Source organism: Lytechinus variegatus, chromosome 1 (assembly GCF_018143015.1).
Source record: "Lytechinus variegatus isolate NC3 chromosome 1, Lvar_3.0, whole genome shotgun sequence".
Lineage (NCBI taxonomy): Eukaryota > Metazoa > Echinodermata > Echinoidea > Temnopleuroida > Toxopneustidae > Lytechinus > Lytechinus variegatus.
In genome coordinates, this window is record NC_054740.1 from 79,487,370 (window position 1) to 79,514,696 (window position 27,327).

The window sequence follows — 27,327 nt, forward strand, 5'->3', positions numbered from 1 at the left end:
ATCTTATCATACATGTATTTTGTTTGTATTTGTCAGTATCGTGAAAAAATTATTGATTTCATGTTAATTCAATATGTTCACCTTGATTTACAGTATCTCTCTCTCTCTCTCTTGCTTCTACTTATGGTATCTCTTTCTATGTTTCACTCTCCTCCCCCTCTCTCTCTTTCTCTTTTTCTCCATTCTTTTTGGTTTTCGAATATGTGTCTTTCTCCATATGTCTATCTTTGTGTTTGCATTCATCTTGTGTATTTATATGACTGTTCTCTATCAAATCTACACTAATTCTTTCCATCCTGTCCCCATTTTCTCAATTCTGACACATTTTCCTTATATGTTTCTACATTTTCCCCTTCTATTGTCTGCCTGTCTCTTTCCATTTCCCTTACCCCAGGTGAACCAGCTAGTGTTGGACGATGAGGACGACCCTATCAAGTTTACACTAAGAGCCAAGGCCAAGGATGGTCTAGTGCTCAACTGCCAGGCAACTACCCCAGAGAGCAAGATCAACTGGGTCAAAGAGATCAGCCAAGTTGTTAATCAGCAGCAAAACCTCCTCAAAGGTGGGTTTCTGTTTCCTCTATGACCGTTGGCCCCCCTCCCCTTTCATTTTCCAGGATCCTGATGATTTACCAAATTGTGATCTATGCCAGAAATAGCTCTCTTTATGTATTATAATGAAGTAAAATTGTGGTCAACAGGTCAAATTTGCAGTTGACTCCACATCTAAAAGTCAATAGAGAAATGCAATGCCTCGTGATGGGCAGGGTGAATTATCAAACAAAATTTAGTCAAAATTAATGTTCTTACATAAATATGGTGACAATGGTAGATGTTAAACTCTTTAATTACCTTTATTTTTCATCAGCCCTGCAATCACCAATTGCTTACCAGAAAGGACTAGAGGGAGGACAAAGTTTAGGATTGGATCCTTTTGGAGCCCCAGAGGGCAAATCTCCTGGTCCATCCCCTGCACCGTCCCCTACCTCGCCAAGTGCGGACAAATCCACCAAACTGCGCAAGGCTGTATCTCAAAGCAGTGAAGCCCCAACGCAGCTCCAAAAACAACATAACCTCTTCAGCAGCCTCAAGAGCCGCAAGAACCAGACTGCTCCAGCAGCTATATCTCTTAACGAACTCAGAGAGACCAAGAACAATGCCAAGAAAAATGACGCAAAGTCTGGTACGCCCACCCATGATGAAAAAGCAGAAAAAGGGAAGGACGATAAGAAGGACAACCAGGCAGGGTCGCCATCTATCCGGAGGAAATTTTTTGATGGATTGTTTCATTCATTTCGTCCAAGCAAGTCAAGGGACACGAGCCCGATGGGAAGCAAGGAGAGTTTGCAGAAGGGCAAAGAGCACAAAGAAGTACCCAGCACTCCTAAAGAGACTGTGGAGAAAGGAAACAAGTCAGTACCGGTGTCAAGTCATTTGGATTTAGTGACGACTAACAATTCGACGACGGAGAACGCTTCGGCGGAAAGTCCGAAGACTAACGCAGCTAATAAGAGTCCGCTAATGCGGACGCAAAGTGCAAATATTGGAACTGCTGTTATCAGCAACGAGAAGATGTCACCAGGGTCAGTTTCAGCCGGCAATGGTAGTGGGGTCACAATCGATAACAAAGCCAAAGGGAGTCCATTACATGTGATAAGCTCCTCCAGCCCGTCTAAAGACAGTGGCGTTTCCGTACGCTCAAAACGTGCATCCACAGGTTCGCTACAGAAAGATAGCGAAATGAATGGAAAGGACAGTACAGAATCACCGTCCAGTCAGAAGAAAGAAGGTCAAACCTCATCTCCTGCGCGTTCGCAAATTCCTCATGGGGTTATAAACCGAGATCAGGCAGGCTCACCCTTCAATCGATCAAGCTATACATCAGTTTCCAGTTCAGAACCCGACGATGGAACGTTTGTGAGTTGATCATTTTTTGCTCACTTGCAATAGTCACCTTTATTCATCCACCTTCTATGAATATATGAATGCAATTATTTCAGTCTTTATCAAGTTTCTTGCTAGTCCAATTTTGTTCCAATGATAAATAATCTGAAACATATTTCAAGTGTGATATTCCAAGGATGAGCCACAAAGATTCTGTAAATTTTGTTGTCCTATTCTTTGCGTCTCTCTTGATCCTTTTCTGAAAAAAATGATTGATTCGAACAAATGTCAAATCAAGAGTTGATTGGTATCTTTGATTTCAACAATTAAACTTGTTCATTAATGATTTCTGTGATTCACATACTTGTAGGGTTCATTCAGGGGCCTCTGGTTACTGATGAATGTGATTCATGGTTTATCACATCCTGTATTCAATGACTGGTTTGTCCATGTTCATCTTCTTGACATTTATTCCAAGCTCTTTTCCCTGAAATCAGAATGACAAGATATTGTGCTACGGTATAACTGAGAGATGGAATAAAGAAATATACTAATGCGTCAATATTATTTTTCTTTTCTGATGTGTCATGCTTGAACAGAGCGATCACTGCATGGCTCCCATTGTAGAGGACTACTCAGCAGAGAAGGAGGATGAGATCTGTGTTTCCAAGGGTGAGGTTGTTCAGATCTTGGCAGCCAACCAGCACAACATGTTCCTGGTGTATCGAGCAGCGGACAAGCAATCCCCCGCAATGGAAGGATGGATACCAGGCGAGGTCCTCAACTTCTCCGGCCCCACCCAACACCAGAGCAGGGGAGGGGATTCACCCTCCCCTGGAGCCGTCGCTGCGACGACAGCCAAGGACAGCCCCAGCAAGTAAGACCCCACAAACTACCACACCATAACCACACTATCACTGCTACTTCAACTACTGCTGCTACTACAAATACTACCATTTACTACTTCTACTACTTACATGCATTGACATCTGCATACTCATCAACATTATTCTTTCATTTTATTCTTTTATAATCACCCACTGGCTTGTCATGGAGATGGTCATTTATCTTGAATCCTTTTTGGAACTAACACCATATCACCAACCTTCATTACTCAGGATGATATGTGGGTTATTTTTTTTCATCCCCACGATCCTCAGACAAACTGCTTGATATATAAGAATCTTAGCCATGCAGGAACACTGACGTTAAGTGGGATATGGTTGGATGCAATCATACATAGTGGGAAGACTTCAAATCTTGAGACATTTCTTGGGATTATTTCACTGTTTGTTTCTTGTTGCATCTTTACCATTGTTTGCAGTACGATAAAACACCTTTAGCAGTTGAGTTGGACATCACTCTTAACCATTCTGACCTTGACGATAGGTAGTCTTATTTGTGTAATGGTAGATCATTGGAACTTCTTTCATTGTGGTATATGTTTTTGGACCAAATGTAAATGCCCATTCATTTAAATCCCTGTAAAGTTACAGGGTGCAGGAGATTATTTGTTGTAAAATATGCATTTGGTGAGCTAAAGTCTTCACGATCTAGTTTTATTATTTTTATTTAAACATTTTTCCATCCCTTTGTTTTGTTGAATCATCTGTTCTAGTCATTAGGATAAAACACACTCCAACACAGAATTGATGCCCTCCACAGACGATTTATCCTTTTCAATTTGAATTTCAAAGGTTTGGTCATTACACGTCATATTAAATTCCATGTGCTATGTCAACTTGACAGCCCCTTTAAATTTGTGTTACTTCATGACAATCAACAGGTTTTATCACATAATGAGCATTTGTCTTGTTTCAGCATTTCATTCTTTGGGTGGCAAATACAGGAACATGCAGTATATAAAATACAAATTATGTTTAAATATTTAGTTAAAAGATTTGATGCCAATATTTCTTCAACTTGGAAGAAAATATTTTCTGTAGCTATGCATGGGTGATTTGGTAAGCAATTATACAAGGAAGCATAATGGATGTTGTATTTTGGGGGTAAGTACAGGTTTTTTTTCTCTTCACATTCTCTATGACTTTCAACTTCATTCTTGATGAAAGCGATAGCTAGCAAGAGACATGATTTGACAACTTTAGCCTATCGTCTACTGGAACTGGGTGACCCCTGTGCAAATGTATACGTGCATGGGGATTACAAAAGTTCAGTAATAAGGAATATCCTACATATGCACATTTTACTGCTCACAATCATTTGACCACAAAATTTGTTATACTCTACCTAAGACCTGTTTGCTCTACAACATTATTCTTGGTGAGCATAACTTGTGTCTTTCTTTGCAAGGTAAATGGTACTCATAAACATGACTGATTTAAATGGAGAATTTCATGAAGCCTCATTGTGTGAAGATTTACATGCATCTCTCTCTCTCTGTTTACTTCTTCTGGCAACAAAACATTTCCCTCTTGGGGGAATGCTCCCTATGTAAAGGCCTAGTCCCACTGCACTTAAGGATACTAAGAGGATGTGAAACGAAAAAGAATCTTGCCATCCATTGGAAAACGTTATGTATCCGTTGTTTACTCTTGTATTCTTGTTTTCATACGCTCTATATCCATCGAGCATCCATCCACAGTGATTTTATTGTTTGCCCATTTTGTCCATTGTCTGGAGCGGATAAAAACGGATGGAGCCCCCCTCCCCTGAATTTTTTCTTGTATGAATACCATTTTGTGTCCATCAGTCAGTGGGACCAGGCCTTGAGGGAACTATAAAAAGAGAAAATTAGAATATGCATTGATTAGTAATTTTTAAATAAAGGTTAGGCATTTGATATCTGGGTTTTTTCCACAATGAACCATGAGTAAAGTAACTCAGAAATGGTGAACTTAACTAATTTATTTTCTTCTTATTTCTTCTTAAGGCTGACCTTTGCCCTTAAGTATTATGTAGAATGGTTTGCTTTGTCACAACGAGACATGATTAATAATGTTTTGTCATTTTCTTTCCCTCAATTTCTCTGCTTTTGCTTACTTTGGATTATCATGGTATAGTAATTGTAGTTGTGTTTACAGTTCTGAGGAGGAAACCAGGTCACTGAGTTCATGCTCAGATCCTCATGATATCGGAACTGAGTTGCCAAATTCTCACTCAATTCTCCAAAATATTGACGAAAATCAGTCATTGACTTCTTGCTCAGATTCCAAACATGTTAAAAATAAGTCCCCAGGTTCTTGCTCAAACCATCAAGGTATTGAAATTGAGTCATTGAGTATTAGCTCAGATTCCATACATGTTAGAACGGAGTCCCCATGTTCTTGCTCAAATCACCAAGATATTGAAAATGAGTCATTGGGTTCTTGTTCAAATCAGCATATACCAGATATTGATACTGTTCTACTGAGCTCTTGTTCAAATCTCCAAGAGATAGAACTTGAGACATTAACTTCGTGCTCAAAACTTCAAGATATTAAAATTCAGTCATCAAGTTCTTTCTCAAATCTCCAAGATATTGAAAATGAGTTAATGAATTCTTGTGCAAATCTCCCAGATATTAAAACTGAATCGGCGAGTTCTTGCACAAATCACCAAGATGTTGTAACCAAGTCCCAATATTCTTGTTTATACTCTCACGAGATCACGGACTTCTTGAATAAATTCCAAACTGAGGACGTAATGTCAAAGCCTGTAGGGTCGGTCCAACTCAGCAGAGCCAAGAGAGGATCATTGCCAAATTTTTCTGAGGTTACACCACAAGATCACAACATCCTTCATGATACATATTCTCCCCTGTCACCCTATGGCCACAGTATCAGTTTTGAAGAGTTGTTCAGTCCAGATTTCTACCAAAAATGGAATTCACGTAGTTTGGGGTTGCCTGCATTTGACTTTCCTAGGGCTAAAAGTCAGGAGCTTCCTCACTATGAAGAAAATGCAAAAGAAAGACACTTTGATGAACAGGATACTAGGGATATTTGTGAAAAATTTTGTTGTGAGTCTCAAAGCATTAAAGAAAGTGTAGAAAGACAATCATATTCTGATCATGTAGATCACCATCCAATAGGAAATTTGTACCAGAATTATATGAAAGAATATCTGTACTCCTCTTTTGATGTAGAGACATCATCTTGTGAAGACAAATTTAACACTGGCAAGAGTTGTATTGAAGAGATGGGGAAGGAAACCACTTTCCTGCTTACTAGTGGCAACCAAAATGAACTACTAATACCGGTCCAGGAACCAATTAAAACCGGTTTTGATCTAGAACCAGAGGACTCAATATCTGAAAACCAAGAAACAAAGAAAAGTTGTTTATCTGATCGACCAACAGGCCCAGAAGACTCAATATCTGAAACCGAAGAATCCAAGAAAAGTTGTTTATCTAATAAACTAACAGACCCAGAAGACTCAATATCTGAAAACCAAGAACCTAAGAAAAGTTGTTTTATCCAATAGATTGAGAGAGTCTACAAATAGTGAAGCAAATTTATGCACTCATATCTCACACTACCCTAAGATAGAATAAAGCAGTTTTAATTATTCAAGAACAAATTCAAACTAGTTTTTCATTTCAGAGCAAGAACCAAAGGACTTGCTATTCAAGAAATTATAATCAAGGAAGGGTTGTTTTATCCAATATTGATATTGATTGAGAAAATCATTGCATTTTGGAATGTGATACGGTAGATTGACATTCCAAACCTGAATATTTCATGAATATCGATTTGGTGATGAGAATTATGTTCACCTTAATGAAGAAGAACAAACATGTATTCAATGTTCACCATATGATATAACATTTCTATGATTTTATGATTTTATATCATCGGTAACATACAAAATTGCTGGAAAGTATGATGGTTCATGTGATGTAATCCATCTGTATAGTACAGTTATTCATATATCCCCCTAAATAGCTTGGGCATTAAGAAAAGGCAAAACTTTTGCTTTCAATAGGTATTGGGCATTTCAAAATATGTTGCCCCATTTTAATTCACATTGTTCCATTTTGAAACGTGATGTGGGACTACTCATGAGGATATATTTTTGAAGTCATCCTTATTGGAGATATACTATCACTGGTTCCATTTTGTTTTGTTTTTTCTCTCTTTTTTGGTTACATTATGTCATGTTTTTATTTCGTCTATCAAAGTCAGTCAGTTATCCCATCCGGATCTGCAATATACAAATGTAGATTATTGGTCATGTTCATGCTTATGTTTTATCCCAGTTAACCATGAAATATTGATTTTTCTTTTTGGGCCACTGTAGAATTGTCAGAGTTCATGGTTGGGTGGTGGTAGATCATTTGGTTACAATTTCATCCTCTATTTACATGATGTTTGGATATTCAAGTCGAGTGGAGGGATATTATTTAGAACATCAGTTAAACAATTCAAATTATAGCATATCTCAGTCTATAGTAACTGAAGTGAAATTTTCTCCCATTCTATTACATTTTTAACATGTTCTTATACCTATGGAAAACCTAGATGAACAAAACCAAAACATTTTTTTTTCTTCTCCATGCATCACCTTTTCACATAAAAGGTGCCTTGGTAAATATCACTAATTTATCAACAAAATCGCAGCATGGGGAAAACTGAAAAAAAAATGACACAAGGAATGAATATATTTCAATTTCATCAGGTGATGGATGGATCGTTTAATTTGATACGCTTACAATCATATAACTTCATATGGAAGATGAACAGCATTACATTTTCTGAGGATTTTTACAATGAGAGTCACAAAATTAATTCTAGTAGCTGAAATAGTAATCTCATCCATCATTCAAATTACCTTATGCTCCTTGCACTCAAAGAAATACTGATTTGATGAAAAGCACTGCTGTGTAATCAGCCATTCAAAATATATATGCTCTCATCCGTTGTTGTTTTTCTTTATCTAGGAATCCTTGTGATATTTTATAGTGTGTATAACAGAGGAAATATACCCTTTTATTTGAATAATTCTATCTTTAAATTGATAATCTTTGATGAATATTGTTCTTGCTCAAAAAACAGTAAAGCAAACCTTTTACAATCGTTTCCACTCATTGTGTGTTGATTGAAATGTAACTGATTAACTTTTTTGTGGAATATGGTCTCACCAAAATTGTGAAACGGGGCACGTGTCTAAGATGGCAAAAACGTATTAGAAACAAACCATGTATGTTGCACTCAAACAAGTAAGAACAACTTTTATGTGTGATGTATCAACATGAATATATCTGCACTGTAGATTATCTGATTGTACATACTTTGATGTATTGAATTTAGTCTAGATATAAAATATGTATTATAGGATGTACAGACCCTCTTTATTTGATTAGAACATTCTTTATATCCCTAGATGGGTTTTCTCTTAATCGTACTGTCGGGTGATTTAAGAGAAGTTTAGAGAAGAAATTTGGTATGCCAGCATTGATTTGTTCCGCACTCTGGGCCATATTTCAAGACATTTTAATCTGTACAGAATTTGAATCAAAGCACTGTCTTTATTGGTGAGTTGCTACACATTAGCACCAATGGCATGAATAATCTGTTGTTCTCCTCTGTTGACGGATTTTTCTTTTCATTTTTGTTAACCAGTTTAATAATAACATTTCATCACTCCTTGGTGTATACAAACTATTTTGGGATTATTGACTCCCTTTTACCAGTTATACAAACAATATTTGGTGTACTTGGAGAATGCGTTTATGGGAGAAAAGCATTGCATTTGTGCTGTGTAAGATTCACTAACTGCTTAAATCATTATCAAGAAACTGTTTACCAATCAAATTTCTGGAAATTGATTTTTATCTCACTTGTAATTGATTTTAGCTGTTAGTGATCACTCCCAGACTAATAGAGTTCATCAATTTATACTAGGTATACTTTAGACGTTCAAATGGACAAAGGAGCATGCTCTCTTTGTTTTGGTATTGTTCCATTAAAGATTCTTATTGAAAAAAAGCCAAGCCTTGATGCTTGGTGCAAGAACTACACAGCTTCAAACAGAACAAAATAAATCTTGTGTATTCTTTCACTTTTGTATATTTCATCTTCATCAAAGGTGATGATTGGTAATCGCGTTCAGACTGAATATATTATACTTTTTAGGTATAAGAGCTCTTGCACCATACTTTTGTTTTTTGGTAAATTGTTTGGCAATTGTAAAAAGTTGAAATTTGCCCAGCATGAGTCACTCGCTATAGAGTGAATGGATCTTAATCATTATATATCATATTGTAGTGCAAGAATGAGAGTACTGAGAGACTGGATTTATTTTTACACTTTATTTATATCTAGCATATACATATGATCATACTATTAGCTAAATATTTGTAAGCATGTTACATAGTGTGTGGCCATTGCTAATATTTCAGTCCCTTTATGCTAGTACTACTCATTGAGAACTAGATAACGGAACTTTCATTGCAAAAAAAAAGGAAATAAAATCTCAAAGGTTGCAGAGTTTGTTACTCAAATACGAGGTATTGTCATTTTTATTTTTCCTCTCTATCACTTTATATACATAATCTCTTGTTGACTTTCTTGTACAAAATGTTAATAAGGTACAAAGCTAGATTAAAAAGATACTGTGACAAAGTGTGTACAATAATGAAAAATACTATGTAAAAGAACATAAGTACAAAAAAATTAATGTGAATTTTAATTGATACTTCTATGGCTATCTCTCTTGTTATATTCAATTGATTGTAACTTTTTTTCTCTTGTGTGTTCAAGATTAATTAATTATTCTGTGAAATGGCAGAACTGTTGTGTTTTTTTTTCTTCTCTTTATGACGATACAAAAATGATGGAGACATGCAGAGTTGTAGATGAATTTAAAGTGGAGATGATGGTGACAAAGAGAAAGACATATTATGATGATTATTGTTATTATAAGTTTGACACCAATCGTAAGATTGTGTATTCAATGTCTGGATGCAAAAAAATATAATATTATTGGAAAAATAAAGATGGAAAAAAAATGATGAGCTGATTGGTTGTGATTATGAAATTTGTTTGTACTTTGATTTCTATGTAGGAACAGCTCTCTCATTGTAAGAACTTGCTCTCTTAAAATTAACGAATCGTAAATTCACATACATGTAAGGGACATAATAGATTCTTTTGTTTTGCATGATGAATGCTTCTACAACAATTAAATCGATGGTTGAATCATCTTCGCATTCTTCAACTCTGGAGGTTTCGTTGGTCCTCCAGTTCTTTACTGCAGGTTGATGGTGAATCTGTGTTGTGCTAAAAAAAATAATAGCATGACAAAGTTGTGGTCATGTGAGTATTTCTCTCCTGAGTATCACGACGATTCATTTGCAAGAGGGAAATGGCACTGATGTAGATCTCAGCCTTTGTAGAAGCATCTGTCGTCCAAGATTAAAACTTCTTGTTGACTGCTCTACAGGGACATGGTTGAAACTATAACCCTGGAAGGTTATAAATCAATTTGTAACATCCAGAATAAAATGGGCGTAGTATAGTCACATTCTCACTAAGCCGAGGGGTGTTTCATCAACATTTCTGTCTGATATGTCACATCTGAAAACTTTCCGTGATTCTGATTGGCTCAGCACTCTTCCTATGGTAACTGCCTAGTCTAATAAGATGGGACTTACCATTTAAAGTATCTGACAAGTCTTTTCATGAAAGGCTCCCCTTATTGATTTAAAAAGTAGTTTAAAAGCAAAGTAAATACAATGAGAGAGCCAGAGAAAAAATTGCAAGGGGGCTGGGGACGATTATAGCCCCAAATATGTTGAAAAGAGCCCTTGAAATCCTCATTCATTGTAATGTTAATGCTTATCCAATGTTGCAGTTTTAACTAGTAAGTTGGGAAAAGTAGCCCCCAAAAATAAAAACACATTTTTGAGAGCAATGAGTTCAGCTAGAAATATTAAAAATCAACCAAATAATTTATCATAAATACAATTCTGGAATATCAAGGGGGTCATTGAAGATGAAATACATGCATGGAACTAGAGAAATGCAACTTATTGACAGTTTATAATTCATATGTAATTGCACATGTTATGAAATAGGTAATTTCCGATATACATAAGGAATAGGTCTCCATGAACCTTTTCAATATTGGCTATTAAACTTTAAAGGGATGGTCCGGGCTGAAAATATTTATATCTAAATACATAAAGTAGAATTCACTTAGCAAAATGCTGAAAATATCATCAAAATCGGATCACAAATGATAAAGTTATTGAAGTTTAAAGTTAAGCAATATTTTGTGAGAACAGTCGTCATAAATATTCATTAGGTGGGCTGATGATCTCATATCTCCACTTTCCGTTTTCTTATGGTATTACATAAATTCATATTGTTTTCATTATTTTATAATTGTGTGAAAAATATATCTCTCTTATAATGAAATAAGTTGCAGCAATAAATATCTAATGCACTAAATCAGTTGTCAATCCAATTTTTCTAGTTCTTGGAGGAAAAAAATTTGAATAAACCTAATTTCATAAAATAAAATACAAAAGAGCAAGTGGAGATGTGACATCAGTCCACCTAATTAATATTCATGATGACTGTTTTCACAAAATATTGCTAATATTTAAAGTTCAATAACTTTGTTATTTGTCATCCAATTTTGATGAAATTTCCGGCATTTTGCTCAGTGAATTCTACTTTATTTATTAAGCTATAAATACTTTCAGCTCGGACCATCCTTTTAATGTCTCTTCTATCAATTAGTTTGCTTATTGTGATTGTGTATGTGTGTGTGGGGGGGGAGATGGGTGAATCAACATTGCTTATTGTTTATGTTGGGGTTGTGGTATATAGTTTTACAACAACAACAACAATAATAATAATAATAATAGTCAGTTCTTGTATAGTGCATAACACATTATAAATAATGTCTCTATGTGCTTTCAAAAGACATTATTACCGCGGCTGTAGCCCAAGCAGCCTTTCCAGCGCTCGGCATTTCAAGGAATAAATTCCTGCCAGGTACCCATTCACCTCACCTGGGTTGAGTGCAGCACAAACTACGCCATGGCTGGGATTTGAACCCAGGGCCCCCTGTTTCAAAGTCCAGAGACTAATCCACTGGGCCACAATGCTCCACACTCCACAATCTTAGAGCAGCATTTGGTTCAGCATGTCTGTTTGAAGAGACAGCATTGCATCCATGAATCCAGATTCCATCAATGAATGGACTACATGTCATCAATGCCCTGGATGCAACGTTGCATGCAACATCAAGTTTGATTCACGCAACCTCCTACAATCTTAGTATTTGGTGAGTTGCATGCACTACAACTCAATGTGATGGAGTCCGCTCAAGCTATCTGCCAGAGGTCAGTCTGATGACGCATCAATTTTGTGGACTCCTTACGTGTTTTTATGATGCTTATTGGTGTCAAAACTTAGTTGCTTGGTGTTTAGTAATAGTTTATTCACATTAATCTTTCTTAAGCACAAAGGATGAAAATAAAATTTGTGTTGTATTTGTAATGATGGCTTTGCTCTTAATGTATGTTGTAATTCTGCGTGTTGCATTCAAGCTAAGTGTTATGAAATGGTTTTAAAATAAATGTTTTTATTCTTTATACTTGTGTAAAGGTTCATATTCCCTGTCTCTCTCTTTGTGCATGATTTATTTTCTGCCTTAGTCCAGACAATGGGTTTGCTTGTAGAATTCATATCCCAGAGTTACGTATATTCGTATATTAAGTTAAAAAAATTTGTCGTTCATCCTGCATATGCATTGAAACTTCTTTCCATGTCAGAATAAAAATTGCATGAAATCAAAATATGGTTTTGGAAATTTGTTTGCATGTCATTTTTGGGGAAAAAAAGAAGACTTCTGTCACAGGTTCATGTCAAATTTGACAGCACATGTCTCAAGACAAAAACCCTTCCTTTTTTGGTAAGAGGTGTATTTTATGTTTTTCCCTTCTTCATCACCAATATATATATTTATTGGAGCTCTTTTGCAAAAATAAGTGATTTTTTTTACATTTTGGGATGACTTCTAGCCCTTTTTATATTTTTCCTTGCGCATTGGTAAACCTTCGATTTAAACATGGATTAATTTTTCTACCCCTGGTGAAAATATTGGCATTTCTCTATTGGTACTAGTACTGTTTGTTATTCATTTTACTCATGTAAACTTGTATATTTTTTATGTCTTTCTTTACTCTGTGTTGAAACTACAGCATCACCCCATTTCTTCTTTAATCCAGCATGTATTTGTTCACATTGCGCAATTATAGGAGATACCTAATAAAGGTTTATTCTCTATCAATAGCTCGCTGTCTGTGTGCAGACAATCTTACACTTCAAATCTACCAAAAAGCAGTCAGGTTTTTTGTTCCCCCCAATTCTTCTTGCAACACTGTTCCTACTCCTACTACAGACACCCTACATATCAGATTGATTAAGCTTGTGTATTCTTTTGCCTTTTTCCTTCTAATATTTTCCTTCATCCTTCCCCTTTTATATCCCAGTTGTCTTTTTCCTTGGTCATCTTTCCTCTCCTGTTTTCTTTGGTATTTTCTTTGTAGCTGCATCCTTTGCACGCATGTCAACCAATATCTTCTCATTTGTGTGGTGCTAAGTCAGTTTATTCTAGTACTCTGTTTCGCATGAACTCTGAAAGAAACTTGTCCCTCTCCTTGACTTTGCTCAAATCATTTTTTCTATCGTAGTCTACTAGTTCGCTTAGATAAGATAACGATTGTCACTTATTTGGGTAACTGGAAGTATTATTTTCTATAGCAACATTACCCTTTATCTTATTGCTTCATATGGAGGACAGTGGATGATTTTCAAGATTGGTGTTGGTATTGGAAGCACATTTTACATTGCCTTCCCCAGCTCCAACACTCAATCCAAGTTCACTATATTATTCAAATCACAATATTGATAGTTTTAATACTGTCCAAGGACCTGCCTCTTTTTAAGTTTGATGCTGTGTTAATATAGCAATTAGCCATACACCAGCACCAAAATTTCAATACCGAAGTTGAAAATCACTGTATTACTTCACCCATAATTGCCCCCAAATTTCCAGCTGGAATCAACTGTTCTATGTTCAAAGCCTATGAGAATTCAGAGTTCAATAGTCAAGGGTTGATCCAATCATATTCATTATTGTATGTGGTTTTTAGTAGCATGCTTGTGTAGTTGTGTGAATTTTCCTTCCACAATGATTAAGGCAATCAGGATTAGAGGAAGGTATGGTTATCATTGTATTGTACTTTTTGCTCTGGGGAGATTTTAAAGTCTAGTCCCAAGTCTTACAGATAGAAATGGGACATTTATTGTCTGATTAGATTCAGGGGCATGTTCCACAAATTGTCATCTTTGATATCCCACAGAAATGTGTGCTATGAACTGTTCTTATTAGATATCAATGGTTATGGTTTTGTCACTCTTGTGAAACCCACCTCAGATATGCAATATGATTACCTCATTATTATTAGTTTTAAAAGGAATGTTTCCCATTGACCCAACATTCATACTTTTGACGTAAAATATGGTCCATATGAATTAATTATGCTACCCATATTTATCATAATCACACCTTTGCAGTGGATAACTTTTTGTCAGGATTATTTTCAAAATAATAGCCCAGGTTCTCTATGCACCTCTTGTGAAAGGATGCTTGTGCCTCTTGTTTATTTTGTATGCATCGGATCGATGCCAAGTATTAATAGACGGACAAACCAAATGATATCCTTTCAACTTTCTATTTTTTAAATCCCTAATCTAGATCCAAGTGTATTTTGTCTGCTTAAAATTGATATCTTTATAAGAGAGTAATTCTCTAATGATTATGTTTGTTTCTAGGAAATCATGGCAGGGATCTCTTCGACTGAAAGGTAAAATGGGCAAGTCACCGGGAAGCAAGAAGGAGAGTAAGATACCCCGCCCTAGACGACGAGCATCAGGGAGGGGTATTGAAGATGGAGAGTTGAAGAAACCAGGCTCTAAAGGTCATGGAAAGGTAAAATTATATTTATGTGTTGAAGGGACATGTTACCATGGTTAATATTATGTTAATCGGCCAAAGAAGTACAATGTAGAATTAAGAAGGAATATTTTTGCCCCCTCCACCCATACTTCACCTACTCCCATCGTTCCACCCTCATCATCCTATCATTGCTTTCCTCATCTTTTCCTCCTCTACTTCCTTGTCCCCTCCCCTTTAAGTGCTGTATATTAAAATGGAATGTAATTATTGTTATGCATCAATCACGTGTCCAAAATGCTCGCTGGTTGAAAATCAAGTTGAGCATGATTTTTAGAGTTGCGATTGATTGCAACTCTTTCTGCAATAGGCCCCTGGATTATAAATATCTATGTTTTGACAAAATTTCATATATTTTATTCTTATTCGCAGCCTGTAAATGCTTCACTGTATCAACCTGGTAAGTCTATATATTTGTGTTGTCTGTACTGAAATTTTATTGGAATATGTTAACAATATTGTTATTACAGTCATTCACAATCAACTTACTTATATGTGTTCAATCTGTTGACTACCAAACATGGGTGATCCTTGTACAAAACCAATAAAAGTAAGGAAATTCTGTTGTTAACACATTCATTGTTAGTTGTATAGTATCATGGTATGATACTATTTTGCCAGAAAGGAAGCTATATTTCTCAGGACGAATCCTTCAGTAGGACGTGACTTTTTGATACTTTGATTTAATACATGTATTTGTAATATCATATGACATAAGTGGATGTAGTTCATAGATTCATAAGATTTGAAAAATAGTTCAATATCATCATTAGACTGATATATATATACACGTTTAATAGTTCATTTGATTCTGGTCCAGCTTTTGAAAGATGGTTGTATAGTTGCCTGCCCACAAATCTAGTGCAGCCCCTCTAACATTTGAAACTAAGAACAGTATGATTTTCTACAAAATAAAATCCAATTTATCAATTTCTTTGCATTTTCAACAGCTGCTCCTGCCTTCACGCTACCCTTGATAAACCAATCCAGTCACTTGGGCACCACCGCCACGCTGTCCTGCCAGGTGTGTGGTCGGCCACGCCCCATCATTACCTGGAGGGACCCACAGGGTGACATCATTACCCCTTCTACCAGGACCAACGTCTGGGAGAGGGACGATGGTATGGTGTTTTTAGAGATCCGGGGGAGCTGTAAGACGGATAACGGTGTCTATACGTGTACAGCGAGTAACGATGCAGGTTCTACGGAATGTAAAGCTCTTCTCAGGATAATCTGTGAGTTCTAATTGCATAGATTTCAGGACAAAAGTGATAGGTTTCCATCTTTGAAGTTACATAATCATTTTGATTTGTTATATAGTAAGAGGTAGAAGATAGTTAGAAGGTACAGATTAATGATTTCTCTACATTAAAAAAAGTGTCATGTAAACTTGTGGTGGAGTGCGCCAAGGATATTTTGTTTTAGATACCTTAATCAAAGTCCGACCCATGTGCATTAGGATTCCCCTGCTCCAGTCTATCCCTGCAGGAAAGCACAGGGTTTTGTCAAAGTCATCATTCTCTTCTTACAAATTTTAAGACCCAAATGGAAAATGGAGAGTAAAAGTTATATAGTTTTTAGTCTATGTCTTGATTTGAGAGGAGTGGCAATATACCAAAGGTTTTGTTTCTTATGTTGTTTCATCTGTCTTGTGCATGAAGTCTTTTTACAAATATCTTTTTCCTCACAAACCTTACAGATCGCCCAGGCCCACCAGGCATTCCCATTATATGTGAAAGGAGACCACACTCTGTGATATTGCAATGGGAACCCTCACATAACACAGGCAATGCAGAAAGTGTTACATACAACGTTGACTATGCACAAATCAGTGAGTACTAATACTGATCAGTAATGTCTTTTTGTCATTCCCACAAGTGTATTATATAGATATTAACATTCATGGGACATTAGGACACTCGTCATGTTGAAGTGTCGTGTAGCAGTTTGATCCCCGCCTTGTAATCAGAGGGTTGTGTGTTCAAATCCCACCATGGCCTAGTTTCCTTTGGCAAGGCATCAATCCACACTTTGCCACTCTCACCCAGGTGGTAATTGGGTACCAATATAAAAAAAACGTCATAGTGGTTGGTTTAGCAAGTGTGCACCTAACAGGCTGCCAGAAAAACTATGAATCCAGTCTCCAGGTAAATACTAATATTATGAATCTTTTTAGAGCAATCATAGACTGGAATCATGCTAGATGAAAACCAATTGTTTTAATTTTTAGGGGGGGAGAAAGCAGTTATAACCTTTGATGAATATATTTGCTTCTTTTTATAAAGGATTTTCTCTGGTAATTTCTGGGAATTCAAGAATCTAGGACCATGTTTCACAAAGAGTTACAACTATAGCAACTAGCATAGAAAGCTCGATTGTGATTGGCTGCTGAGTCATGTTACCATTGTATTTACCTTGGTTTTCATATTTTCATCCTTAACTCAGTGTCAATCATTTTTATTCTCATATTGCATCTTCATTCTATCTCCCTCTATATTCAAACTTTTGTTCTGTTTTACTATTCCATTTTTCAGTCCTTATACTTCTGATCTCTCCCTCTGTCTCTCTTTTTCCTTTCCTTATTACCTTTCCCTTTTATATTTTTCATGGTAGTTTCAGTTTGGATACAAACATCTCCAACCTCTCCCTGACTTCACCCATCTAAACAAAGCCAGACAAGTTATCACTTCAAGTTTTTTTTGTTATTTCTTGATTTTTCAGCCCACAGTACCCTTCACTGGCAGACCTCCTGTGCTAACATCGCTCACACTACTCATAAAGTGGACGGGCTGTCGGCAGGGGGATCCTACAAGTTTAGGATCACAGCTCAGAATGATGTTGGATGCAGTGATAAGGGCGAGACCACACCTGCCATCACTCTCCCAGATGATACTGGTAAGGATGATTCATTCTCTGCAGTTGATAAGGATTTAAATCTTTGAAAAGGAAAGCTCCTGTTGTATAAAGATGAACTGTGGATGCTAGGGACTTTCATAGTGTTTAGGAAATATATTTTAGTTAAATGGTCCACTAGAAATTATTTCTTCTGTATTGCCCTCACATGAAGCAGGTTAAATGTACAGACTGAATGTTTTTGCGTTCAGTTTGTATGATGTACAGCAAAATAGAGTTGATCTTGTATCAGTATGGGGATTCCTAATATCATAAAATATACCCGTTACCTAGTTGCATCTAATAAAGTTTTTTCAATCAATTTTAACCGTTTCCTTTGATCTCATTCACACAATTTGTGTTGTCTATAAGTTTTATATAGATCTGCAAAGTAATTACCGGTATATAATTTATGAGCAAGTTCTTGAAATAACGATGAATTTACATAGAAATAAGAATGAGTTGAGATTCTTCAGGCTTATTGAAGGAGACAGACCTAACCTCCTCACTACTGAGTTTTGGATTGTGCAAGGACCGTCTGGTTCCAGTATGTTATGCGTTAAATCAGCAGAAGAATGTGAATTTATGGGAGGGGTTTGTAAGAATGTCAGTTTCTCAGGATATGGACATGTTTATTTAGTTGTTTGTATGTTTCTTCTCACAGCCCTTGCAAGGAGAGAAAGCAACCTGTATTGGCAACACACATGGAGTACAGATTTCAACATTACAAGAGAGTTGGGAAGGTATGATATCTAAGTGTATCATACTCTTTTTTTTCATATGAAAGATGATTTACTTTCATCAGCAGCAGCATCATCAACATCCTCTTCTTCATCATCCTCATCATCACACCCATATTCACATTACCATCAGCATCATAATCATTACTTACCAACAATACCATTCTCCCCTCCTCCTCCTGCCCCATCATCATTACCCCAACCCTACACCCCTCAAATTCACCATACTTATCCCAGCAATCACAAATACAACCACTACCATCTTTGTCATGATTCTAGAAGTGTACAAACAAAGTGCGTGCATTTCATGTTTAAGTTTTTCTTCCAATTATAGAGTATAACATTGATACATGTGGTTCAATTTTTTTTAAATCAAATGAAGCCGCTTGTGATAAATACCAAATTCTTGTGTAGGTTTTTTATTTTTTCGCCTGCTTTTTGTAAAAACACGATATAAATCATTTTGTAAAAACCTCTTTCCACTTTACAGGGGAAGGTTCTCATCCACACATGCCTGCACCCGGTCTCAACAACATAAGGCACTAGCAGCAAAGTTCATCAGCAAGCGATTGATGGATCTTGAGCAGGTTCAGCATGAAGCATCCATGATGCAGCCCCTTCAGCACCCGTTAATCTGTTCATTACATGCTACCTATGAGACTCATGGGCAGTACATCTTGGTTTTAGATCTGTGAGTATCTTATTATGATAATAGCAATTATTCATAGAATTTTTTTAATGCATCATAAGTAAATGCTTGAGGCGATTTTATTGCAGGAATTACAGGAATCAAATACATTGCAGGTTCGAGTTATTCAAGTATAGCTTTTAATACGTAGGTGGTTGTCTGTCGTACATCTTCAGGTTGACCCCACAGTGGTCCCTGATATCTGGGTTTTCAAACTCTCAGGAGGAGAGTTCCCTCAGGGTTGGCCCAGCTTGAGCATAGGCCCGCTCCCCCCATTATTATTATTTTTTTATTTGAACTCTCAGAATGTGTTTCATGAAGCATCTTGTCAGATAATTTCATTGACAAATGTGCTTTCAACCAATTAGATGCTAAGATTTATGTAGCATATCACATTTGTTGATGACAATCGCTGGCAAAGAGCTTCGTGAAACAAGTCCATTCAAGAACTGTACTCTATGACTATTATTACAGTGGAGTGGGTTGTTCTGAAGCTCATTTCAAGGCTCTAATGTTTCTTACATTGAAACTAATATGAGTTCTTATTTGCTAATCCAACATTGCAATGGAAATTTAAACTTTCACTTTTTGTCATTGCTTCCTATGGAATCAAAACAAAACTTGTGAATTCAATAATTAGTAAATATCCAACAAAGTATATATATATTCAATGATTACAATACATGCCATTATAATTTAATATTGTACATGAAATGATTCCCTCTTGTATTGTATAAGAGGGAATCATTTCACTCAACTTTGTTAAAATTGTGCATATGGGCAAATAAGTTAAGAGCATTTTATGAAAGAACTTGTCAGACATTTTGTCGAACTTTTGCCATAGTAATACAGTGCTTCTCAGATGATCTAAGTCAAGGGAATTATCTGATCCATCAATTTTTTTGATTTAATACAAATATGATGAATTGCTCCCCAGATTGAAAAAAAAAACACCCCTGTTTCTCCAAATGATACAATTTAAATATTATATGCTTTTATCATGTCTGTAGAATTCCTGATGGTAAAATTTTGGAGTACCTGGTGAGCCTGTCTCAGGTGACCGAGAGACAGATCATTGGCTTCATTAGACAGCTGGTACAGGCAGTAAACTATCTACACTCAAATGGAATAGTCCATCTCGATATTAAGGTTGGTATTCAGAGCACTTCAACTTTTAGTGTTCAGACATGGGGCCTGTTTCATCAAGAGATACAACTATTGTAACTTCATAACTATTATGGTAATCTTGATTTTGATTGGCTGCTGAGACTTACCATGGTTGTTGCCATAATGGCAAAGTTACCATAGTTGTAAACTCTGCATGAAACATGCCCCAGGTGACAAAAATCACCCCTGTTAATGAGAGAGGTCTTAAAAATTTGTCCTAGGTCACATGGACAAGCCCAAGACATTGTTATGACTTGTGTTGAATAACATAATTATGATTTCATTGGGGATATGCATAATTTCTCTTGATGACTCATGTGACTTTGAACACGAAAATATTGCTAAGCACAGTTGCTTTGCATTGTTTTGAGCAAGTCTTGTGATACTCTTTATTTTCTTCATACTTGAACACAATTCCTTTTGGCATGTAACTGTCTTTTATAGATATACCAAAGCTGTCCTGTGACATTTAAATGAAATATCAACACCAGAATGGTGTGAAACTTTGAGAAAAGTAACCATGATTCTGCCTGAAACCGTCTTGCATTATGCATAAGGCTTTAATTCATATGTGGGAATGAGCAAGAGTTTGTCATTTGGAAATCTTACACCAAATACCTTGAGACTTGGCTTGGCCGATTAAGAGCAAGATCTAAAACACTGAACATTATTTTTATTTTGTTTGACAGCCTGAGAATGTTCTGATTGAGGTAGCATTGGGCCGAGCTCAGATAAAGCTGATTGACTTTGGTGATGCAATGGATCTTTGGTCTTCCCCACCGCCTTTCTACCATGAACTCAATGCTAACCCAGAATTCTGTGCACCGGAGCTCCTCAGCGGAAATGAAATTGATTATGGCACAGATGTATGGTAAGTCAAAGACCTTGAATTCCTAGCCACCTCCCCATGTTCCAAAAATGCTCTATTCGGTTTTTTTATGAAATGCTAGACAGCCAGACTTACATTTTTTTAGAAATATTTTTTTATTTTTAAACATCAAGATGAAATTGGTAAAGATTTCCCTGTCTTTCATCAAACAAAATATCTTTATGAAGAATGACTAGTTTGTAATTGGTTTCATATCTGATAACATGGAATGAAAAAATTATACATAACGGGAAGTGCTTGGGTACCATTATACAATATGTTTACTTTGTTAGGATAAAATATGTATGTACATGCTCATTTTACTTGTTTAATGGAAATGTTTTAATTTTTTTTATTGTAGTATTTCACTTTCTGTCTAGATTTCTTAGTCTATTTGATATTTTTTAATAATCATATTTTCATCTCTTTTATATTTGCAACTTTAGGAGTATTGGAGCTCTTTCCTATGTCATGTAAGTATCTTATTACTGTAGAATAAACTGTCAAGAACAGAAATCAGGAAAATGAGAGTATCAGACATCAAAGGGATTTCTTTCTGTGTGAAACTGCAGAATTGTATTGCATTTCACAATCAGAGCTATCACAAACAATGAAATAATACACTTCTTCTGCCGTCACTGAATTCTGGTCATTTCCCAATGAAAGCATGGAGGAGAATTGACCTTTAATAATCTTACAGTATTTCTCATCTATTTTGTGTCTTTTGTGAAGTATTACTGTACATTTTACTTTAAATAATTGGGATGTGCTTCCCAACTTCATTTTGAAAGAGTACAAAACCAAACAGAAGTACCTACTTAGATGGCTGATTTGCAGTAAAAATTTGAGGGATGTACTGTATAGGGGAACACTTTTATCCCTTTGAAATAAAATTGTCTCCATTTTTCACTATGCTTCAAGTATGGGTACCCATAAGAAGTCAAAATTAATTGTATTTAGAATGCTGTCTCCAAATAGTATGGGATGGAATACTAAGGGGGGGGGGGTAATGGTAATAAATGCAAAATGGCTAGATATGTCTCACTGATGTTAATGAATTGTATTAAAGTGAATTATTGTATGTTAATGTGATTTTTTTCCCAATCACGCACAACAATGCATTTCAATCTTTGCTTTTTACTTATTTGATTATCACAGGTTGAGTGGCATCTCCCCGTTTCTTGATGAAAGTTTGGAGGAGACCAATATGAACATTATCCGAGTTGACTACAGCTTTCCGGACGAGTACTTTAAGAATGTCAGCCAGAACGCCAAGCATTTCATCACGGGACTGCTCCAACCAGAAACTAGGTAGGAGTCCAATCTCATCCTATAATATAATTATGTGTATCAATTAACTCAGCTTTTTTTTTCTTCTTAAAAAAATGAATACCCACTACCAAATAAATTTATATTACACATTGTATCAAGACATAATGATAGTCTCCTGAATGGATGGTTGGATGATGATGACGATGATGAGGATTATCAGAAGGAGGATGAGGAGGAAGGGAAGAGGGAATTTATATAGAAGGCAGTTTAAGATGTGCTTAAACCGGAAGAGATATTGAGATTACCAGATTCTACATGTCTTTCATTATCTACTAAGCATTCTCTTCATTTATTTTATATTTCAAGTTTGAAATGGCTGTCCAGCAATTCTGTATGAGTTTTTGACTTATCTTTAGTGATTATCAATAGTTGAAAAATATACGGAACTATGTTTAGAGCATTGATAATGCCATTCGCCTTCTGATAATTTTTTATGTTTTGTATTTTCTGTTGATATAACTGAAGGACTGCTATCATTTGCTTGATCAAACCTCATATACTTTTTTTCTTGTTTATAGTGAAAGGAAGACCACATCAGAATGTTTGATGAACCATTGGTTTGCTCAGACGTACTCTTCCCAAGACGACCCCACCCTCATGCACAAAACCAGGCTAGAAGATTTCATACACAGAAGAAAAACACAGGTAATGACTACCTAATTCTAAATAAAGGGAAAGGGCAGGGGGCTTCCCCCCCAAAAAAAAAAAATATATATATATGTAAAATAGGAAAAATTTCACCCAAATTGCAGAAAAGGGTTGCACTTTGTAAAGAAAAATGTCTCGCAAAAAATATTTCCAGCCAAAATTTTGACCTCTTAGCCAAGGTGAAGGTTAGTTCTATGTGCAGTTTGTGCAAAAGAAAATTAGAAAAAGATATCTAATAGCAATAGTGGCAACTATTTTGCTTGATATAAGTGACTTAGAATAAATAAAGTATGGAAAATGCCCCCATGTATAATTTATTCTCCCTGTTTTGCAAGAGGGTTAAAAGGTTTTGCAACTAATATGATATATCAGATACATTTTCATACATTTTTCACTTGAAATCATAATAAAAAAAAGATAATGTGGATTATTTCATTTTGGATGTTGCTGACTAAAATATGAAGATATATACATGTAACACAAATACTTAAAATCTGTAGAAGCTGGAAACAATTGTAATGTATTTTCAGAAGTATTTTGGTTTTAATGAAAATTAATTATTCTTGTCGACATGTTTTTTTTTTTGTACCAGAACATATTTAAAAGTATTCCTCTTTGATTTTGTTGGTTCGCATACCTTCACTTTTCTTTCTCTCTCTTTCTCTTATCACAGCACAACTTTGTATCGGTGAAAGTAAACAGGAGATAACACAGACATCCACCTCTGCTTTTGTTGATTGCAAATTAGAACTTTACTCTCTCAAACCAAGCTGCAATATCAACCCACCTGGTAATTGGACTTGTCGCCATCTGTAAGCAGCTGGTTCCTCTCCAAAGCCCATGGGAATAATAGAATTCAGTAATCTACGCGATTCTCTGATGATGATGATGATGCATTCTGGGACTAGTTTGTATTCTCCCTTCCAATTGCTCTGGAGAGCATTCTTTCATGTGGAATACTGCTCTTTGACAAACATCAAGCCACAAGGAATGTGAACAGATTTGTTTTCAAAACGACAGATAATGGACTTTGTGAAGGATAGCTGTGATGATGATGTTGCATTCTTGGACTAGGAGTGAGTATCCACTCTTCCAGTTGCTCTGGAGAGCATTCTTTCGTGTGGAATACTGCTCTTTGACGAACATCAAGCCACTACGAATGTGAATAGATTTGCTTTCAAAACAACAGATATTGGTCTTTGTGAAGGATAGCTCATTCAATATAGGAGTGGGTTTTGTCACCTCACGAACTGGCTTCAAGACCATGTGGATTGTCTTGTGCACTTTGACAAGGGATTTAATCATCTAAAATAACCAGGCTCCTCGGAAAGGATGCAGAGGTTTCTAAGTCCTGGTATGCTTAGTCACGCTAATGAAACCAATTTATTTGAGTCGTGGTACACAGTGAATTATGAACTTATACAGTAGTTAATACTTTTGTCTGTGCTATGCTGCAATATTATTGTTAGTTTGGAAAAAAATAGCAAGATTCCCTTGAAGTTCTTCTCTCTGCCATTATCTGTATTTTTTAATATTGCATGATTGTGTAAGTTGCAGTTTAGCCTGAATATCAAACTTGATAAAAACTATTAGAGTGATTTGTATTATAGGAATTCAAGATACTTGAAATTGTCTTATAACAACAGAAAAGATAGTATGCACACCAATTTATTTTGAGGTAGTTATTATCGTTATCCATATCCATCATGATTACCAAAGAATTTTTATTTATATATCTTCTGTATCCAATAAATGTAATTATTTTGTACTTTTTGAATTAAGTTATGAATGCAAAGCACATCCACCTATTCTTAAGAGAGAAGTTGGCCATGTTTTCAGTGGTTCTCCCATCATTCCACGTGGAAAAACGGGCCACATTAAATGATTATACTGCATATTTTATTGCTGGCTGGTCGTGCATTGTTTGGCACCTTCCCAGCAAGAATCCTCTCGTTCCTATTTCTTTTATGATGAAATGGGATGATTGAAGTTAAAGGTTGGCATCCTACTAAGAGAGTCGCCGACTTCAGTTATGGTGTCTTACAAGTAATGTTCTAATGAAAAAATCGTCAGAAAGGGATTGAATGTTATGGTAACCATTGTTCCAATGCTTCATGCAATGATTTTTATCAATTGATAAATTTATCAGAATAATTCAAAGTATAAACAAAACCACGAGTAAGCTTGAAATTTACCAGTATTCTTTATTGCATTATACATGTATACACTGCTTGTACAAGTGTAATATATGAAATTGAAACCTTGTCAGTAATAGATGTTTCTTAAAGCTTTTACTCCATTTTTGGGAAACTAAATACTGCCAGTTTCATGGAAACATTTGCACCAAAAACATATGTACAAGGACTTTCAAAAGTGGTAATAAGGTACACTTTCACACAGAAATATTTTAGTTTATTGCTAGAAATGATATTGTGCTGTTTACGATGTTGTAATCCCAGATTGTAAGGATATCTTCTACGATATTCATTATTTTGTTTGTATTTTATGTCCAATCATGAAGCATCACATTTTCTACATAAATTATGCTCAGGTTTTCTCTGTTTCTTTTTGTATTTACTTTTTGTTGATAACAGTTCATGTATGTGCCATGTACATGTTATTAATATTAAGTGAATGTGTACATGTTGACCCTAACAGTATGCAAATACAGGGCCTCTAATACCATTATATTGCAATATTTTTGTACAATTGTGTAATATTGTCAATGTTGTCCTATGTGCGTACCAATAAACAAGGGTTCTATTTCATGCCGATAGGGCCTCAATTCAATGTACTAAACCATTTCAAGATTGTCTATTTTTATATAGGAATAAGATGTAGCATTGCATGATTGAATGACATTATAATGAACTCTTAGAATATGCAGTTAAAATACAAAAATGTCTATTTCTTCATTTCAAGATGAGAATGGAGTCTGTCACCCCTTTCCTGTTTGTTAACTTATTGATTAAATATACAGTGCATAAAAATATATTAATTTGCCATTAATTAACATTTTGTTGGTAACTTTATTTGCTTATCTTCGCAGTGCTGTACACATGCCCCCCCCCCCCCCATATGCTCATGGGTAGCTCCAATTAAATAGAATTTTATATTTGTGGGGGGGGTGGGGTGGTGACAAAGACACAATATACTCATGATTTATTTAGACAGGGTATATAATATATCTTCATATAATTTCCTGGTAGAACTAAACAACTTTGGAAATGAAAACTGCATGTATGCTTGTTATGCATCAACACTTTAACTTGCCTTAATTAAGAGTTCAAATCAAACTTGATATTACAGTTGTCTTGTAACTTACATCAGTTATTTTTTTACTATACAAATGGACTAGTTGATAATAAGCTTGTTTTGTTAATGTTTGTATATGAGATTGTATATTTCCTGTAGATGAAGAATCCCAACAATGAATAATTGAAATATACTATGAAATATGAAAGTGTTTTTTTAAAGTTTCTTTCTGTTGCATGTAATCTATTATTCCATTATCCACCCACACATATCCCTTGCTCTCACCCGTATACTTATTCTCAATATCGTTGTTTCGGTGCAAGGATGCCTGTAGCAAAACATTTTCATGCACCTGCATACTTATGCAATGCACTTATGTGTGCTGCTATGGGCGTTCTTGCACCGACACTATTGTAATTTATGCTCTCACCCACTATTGTAATTTACGCTCTATTTCACCCTCACCCACTTTCACCAACACCTACATTTCATCGTTCATGCTGTCTTTCACACACACATGTACATTTTTTTTAAGAAAAAAAATGACGAAAGGGAGAGGAAATGAAAGGGAAGGGGAAAAGAGGGAAGGAGAGAGATAAGAGAAGAGAGGGAAGAGAGGGAATGGAAAGAAAGGGAGATAAAGGGAAAGAGAAGGAAAAAGAGAAGAAAGGGGAGTGAGGAGAAGGGGGAAATAAAAAGGGAGAGTAAAAAAAAGAAAGGGTGAAAAGAGGGAATAAAGGAAAGGAGACAAGGACAAAGACAATGGGAGAGGAAACAAGGAAAATAAGAGAAGGAAAGGGGAGATGAAAGAAGAGGGTGGGAAAAGAAAGAGAGAAAGAGAATGGAATGGGAGAAAGGCAAGAAAAGGGAAAGGAAGA

General features: G+C 35.8%; 2 protein-coding genes across 2 annotated transcripts in view; both read left to right on the plus strand.

Moving 5' to 3' along the window:
- Positions 1-26,652, plus strand: part of LOC121424356 (triple functional domain protein-like) — an 83,749-nt gene extending 57,097 nt beyond the window's left edge. Inside the window, 16 exon segments of the mRNA XM_041620014.1 lie at positions 395-563; positions 869-1,917; positions 2,484-2,761; positions 14,679-14,835; positions 15,232-15,259; positions 15,810-16,094; positions 16,559-16,690; positions 17,581-17,754; positions 18,416-18,494; positions 18,982-19,182; positions 20,190-20,328; positions 21,036-21,217; positions 21,661-21,687; positions 22,373-22,525; positions 23,065-23,191; positions 23,868-26,652. Coding sequence (XP_041475948.1) covers positions 395-563; positions 869-1,917; positions 2,484-2,761; positions 14,679-14,835; positions 15,232-15,259; positions 15,810-16,094; positions 16,559-16,690; positions 17,581-17,754; positions 18,416-18,494; positions 18,982-19,182; positions 20,190-20,328; positions 21,036-21,217; positions 21,661-21,687; positions 22,373-22,525; positions 23,065-23,191; positions 23,868-23,903 — 3,216 coding nt within the window. The 3' untranslated portion in view covers positions 23,904-26,652.
- LOC121424363 lies at positions 2,768-10,565 on the plus strand. Its single transcript, XM_041620026.1, has one exon. It carries the CDS (start codon positions 4,843-4,845, stop codon positions 6,307-6,309), a length of 1,467 nt encoding a protein of 488 aa, XP_041475960.1. The 5' UTR covers positions 2,768-4,842; the 3' UTR covers positions 6,310-10,565.
- Positions 26,653-27,327: the final 675 nt, after the last annotated feature.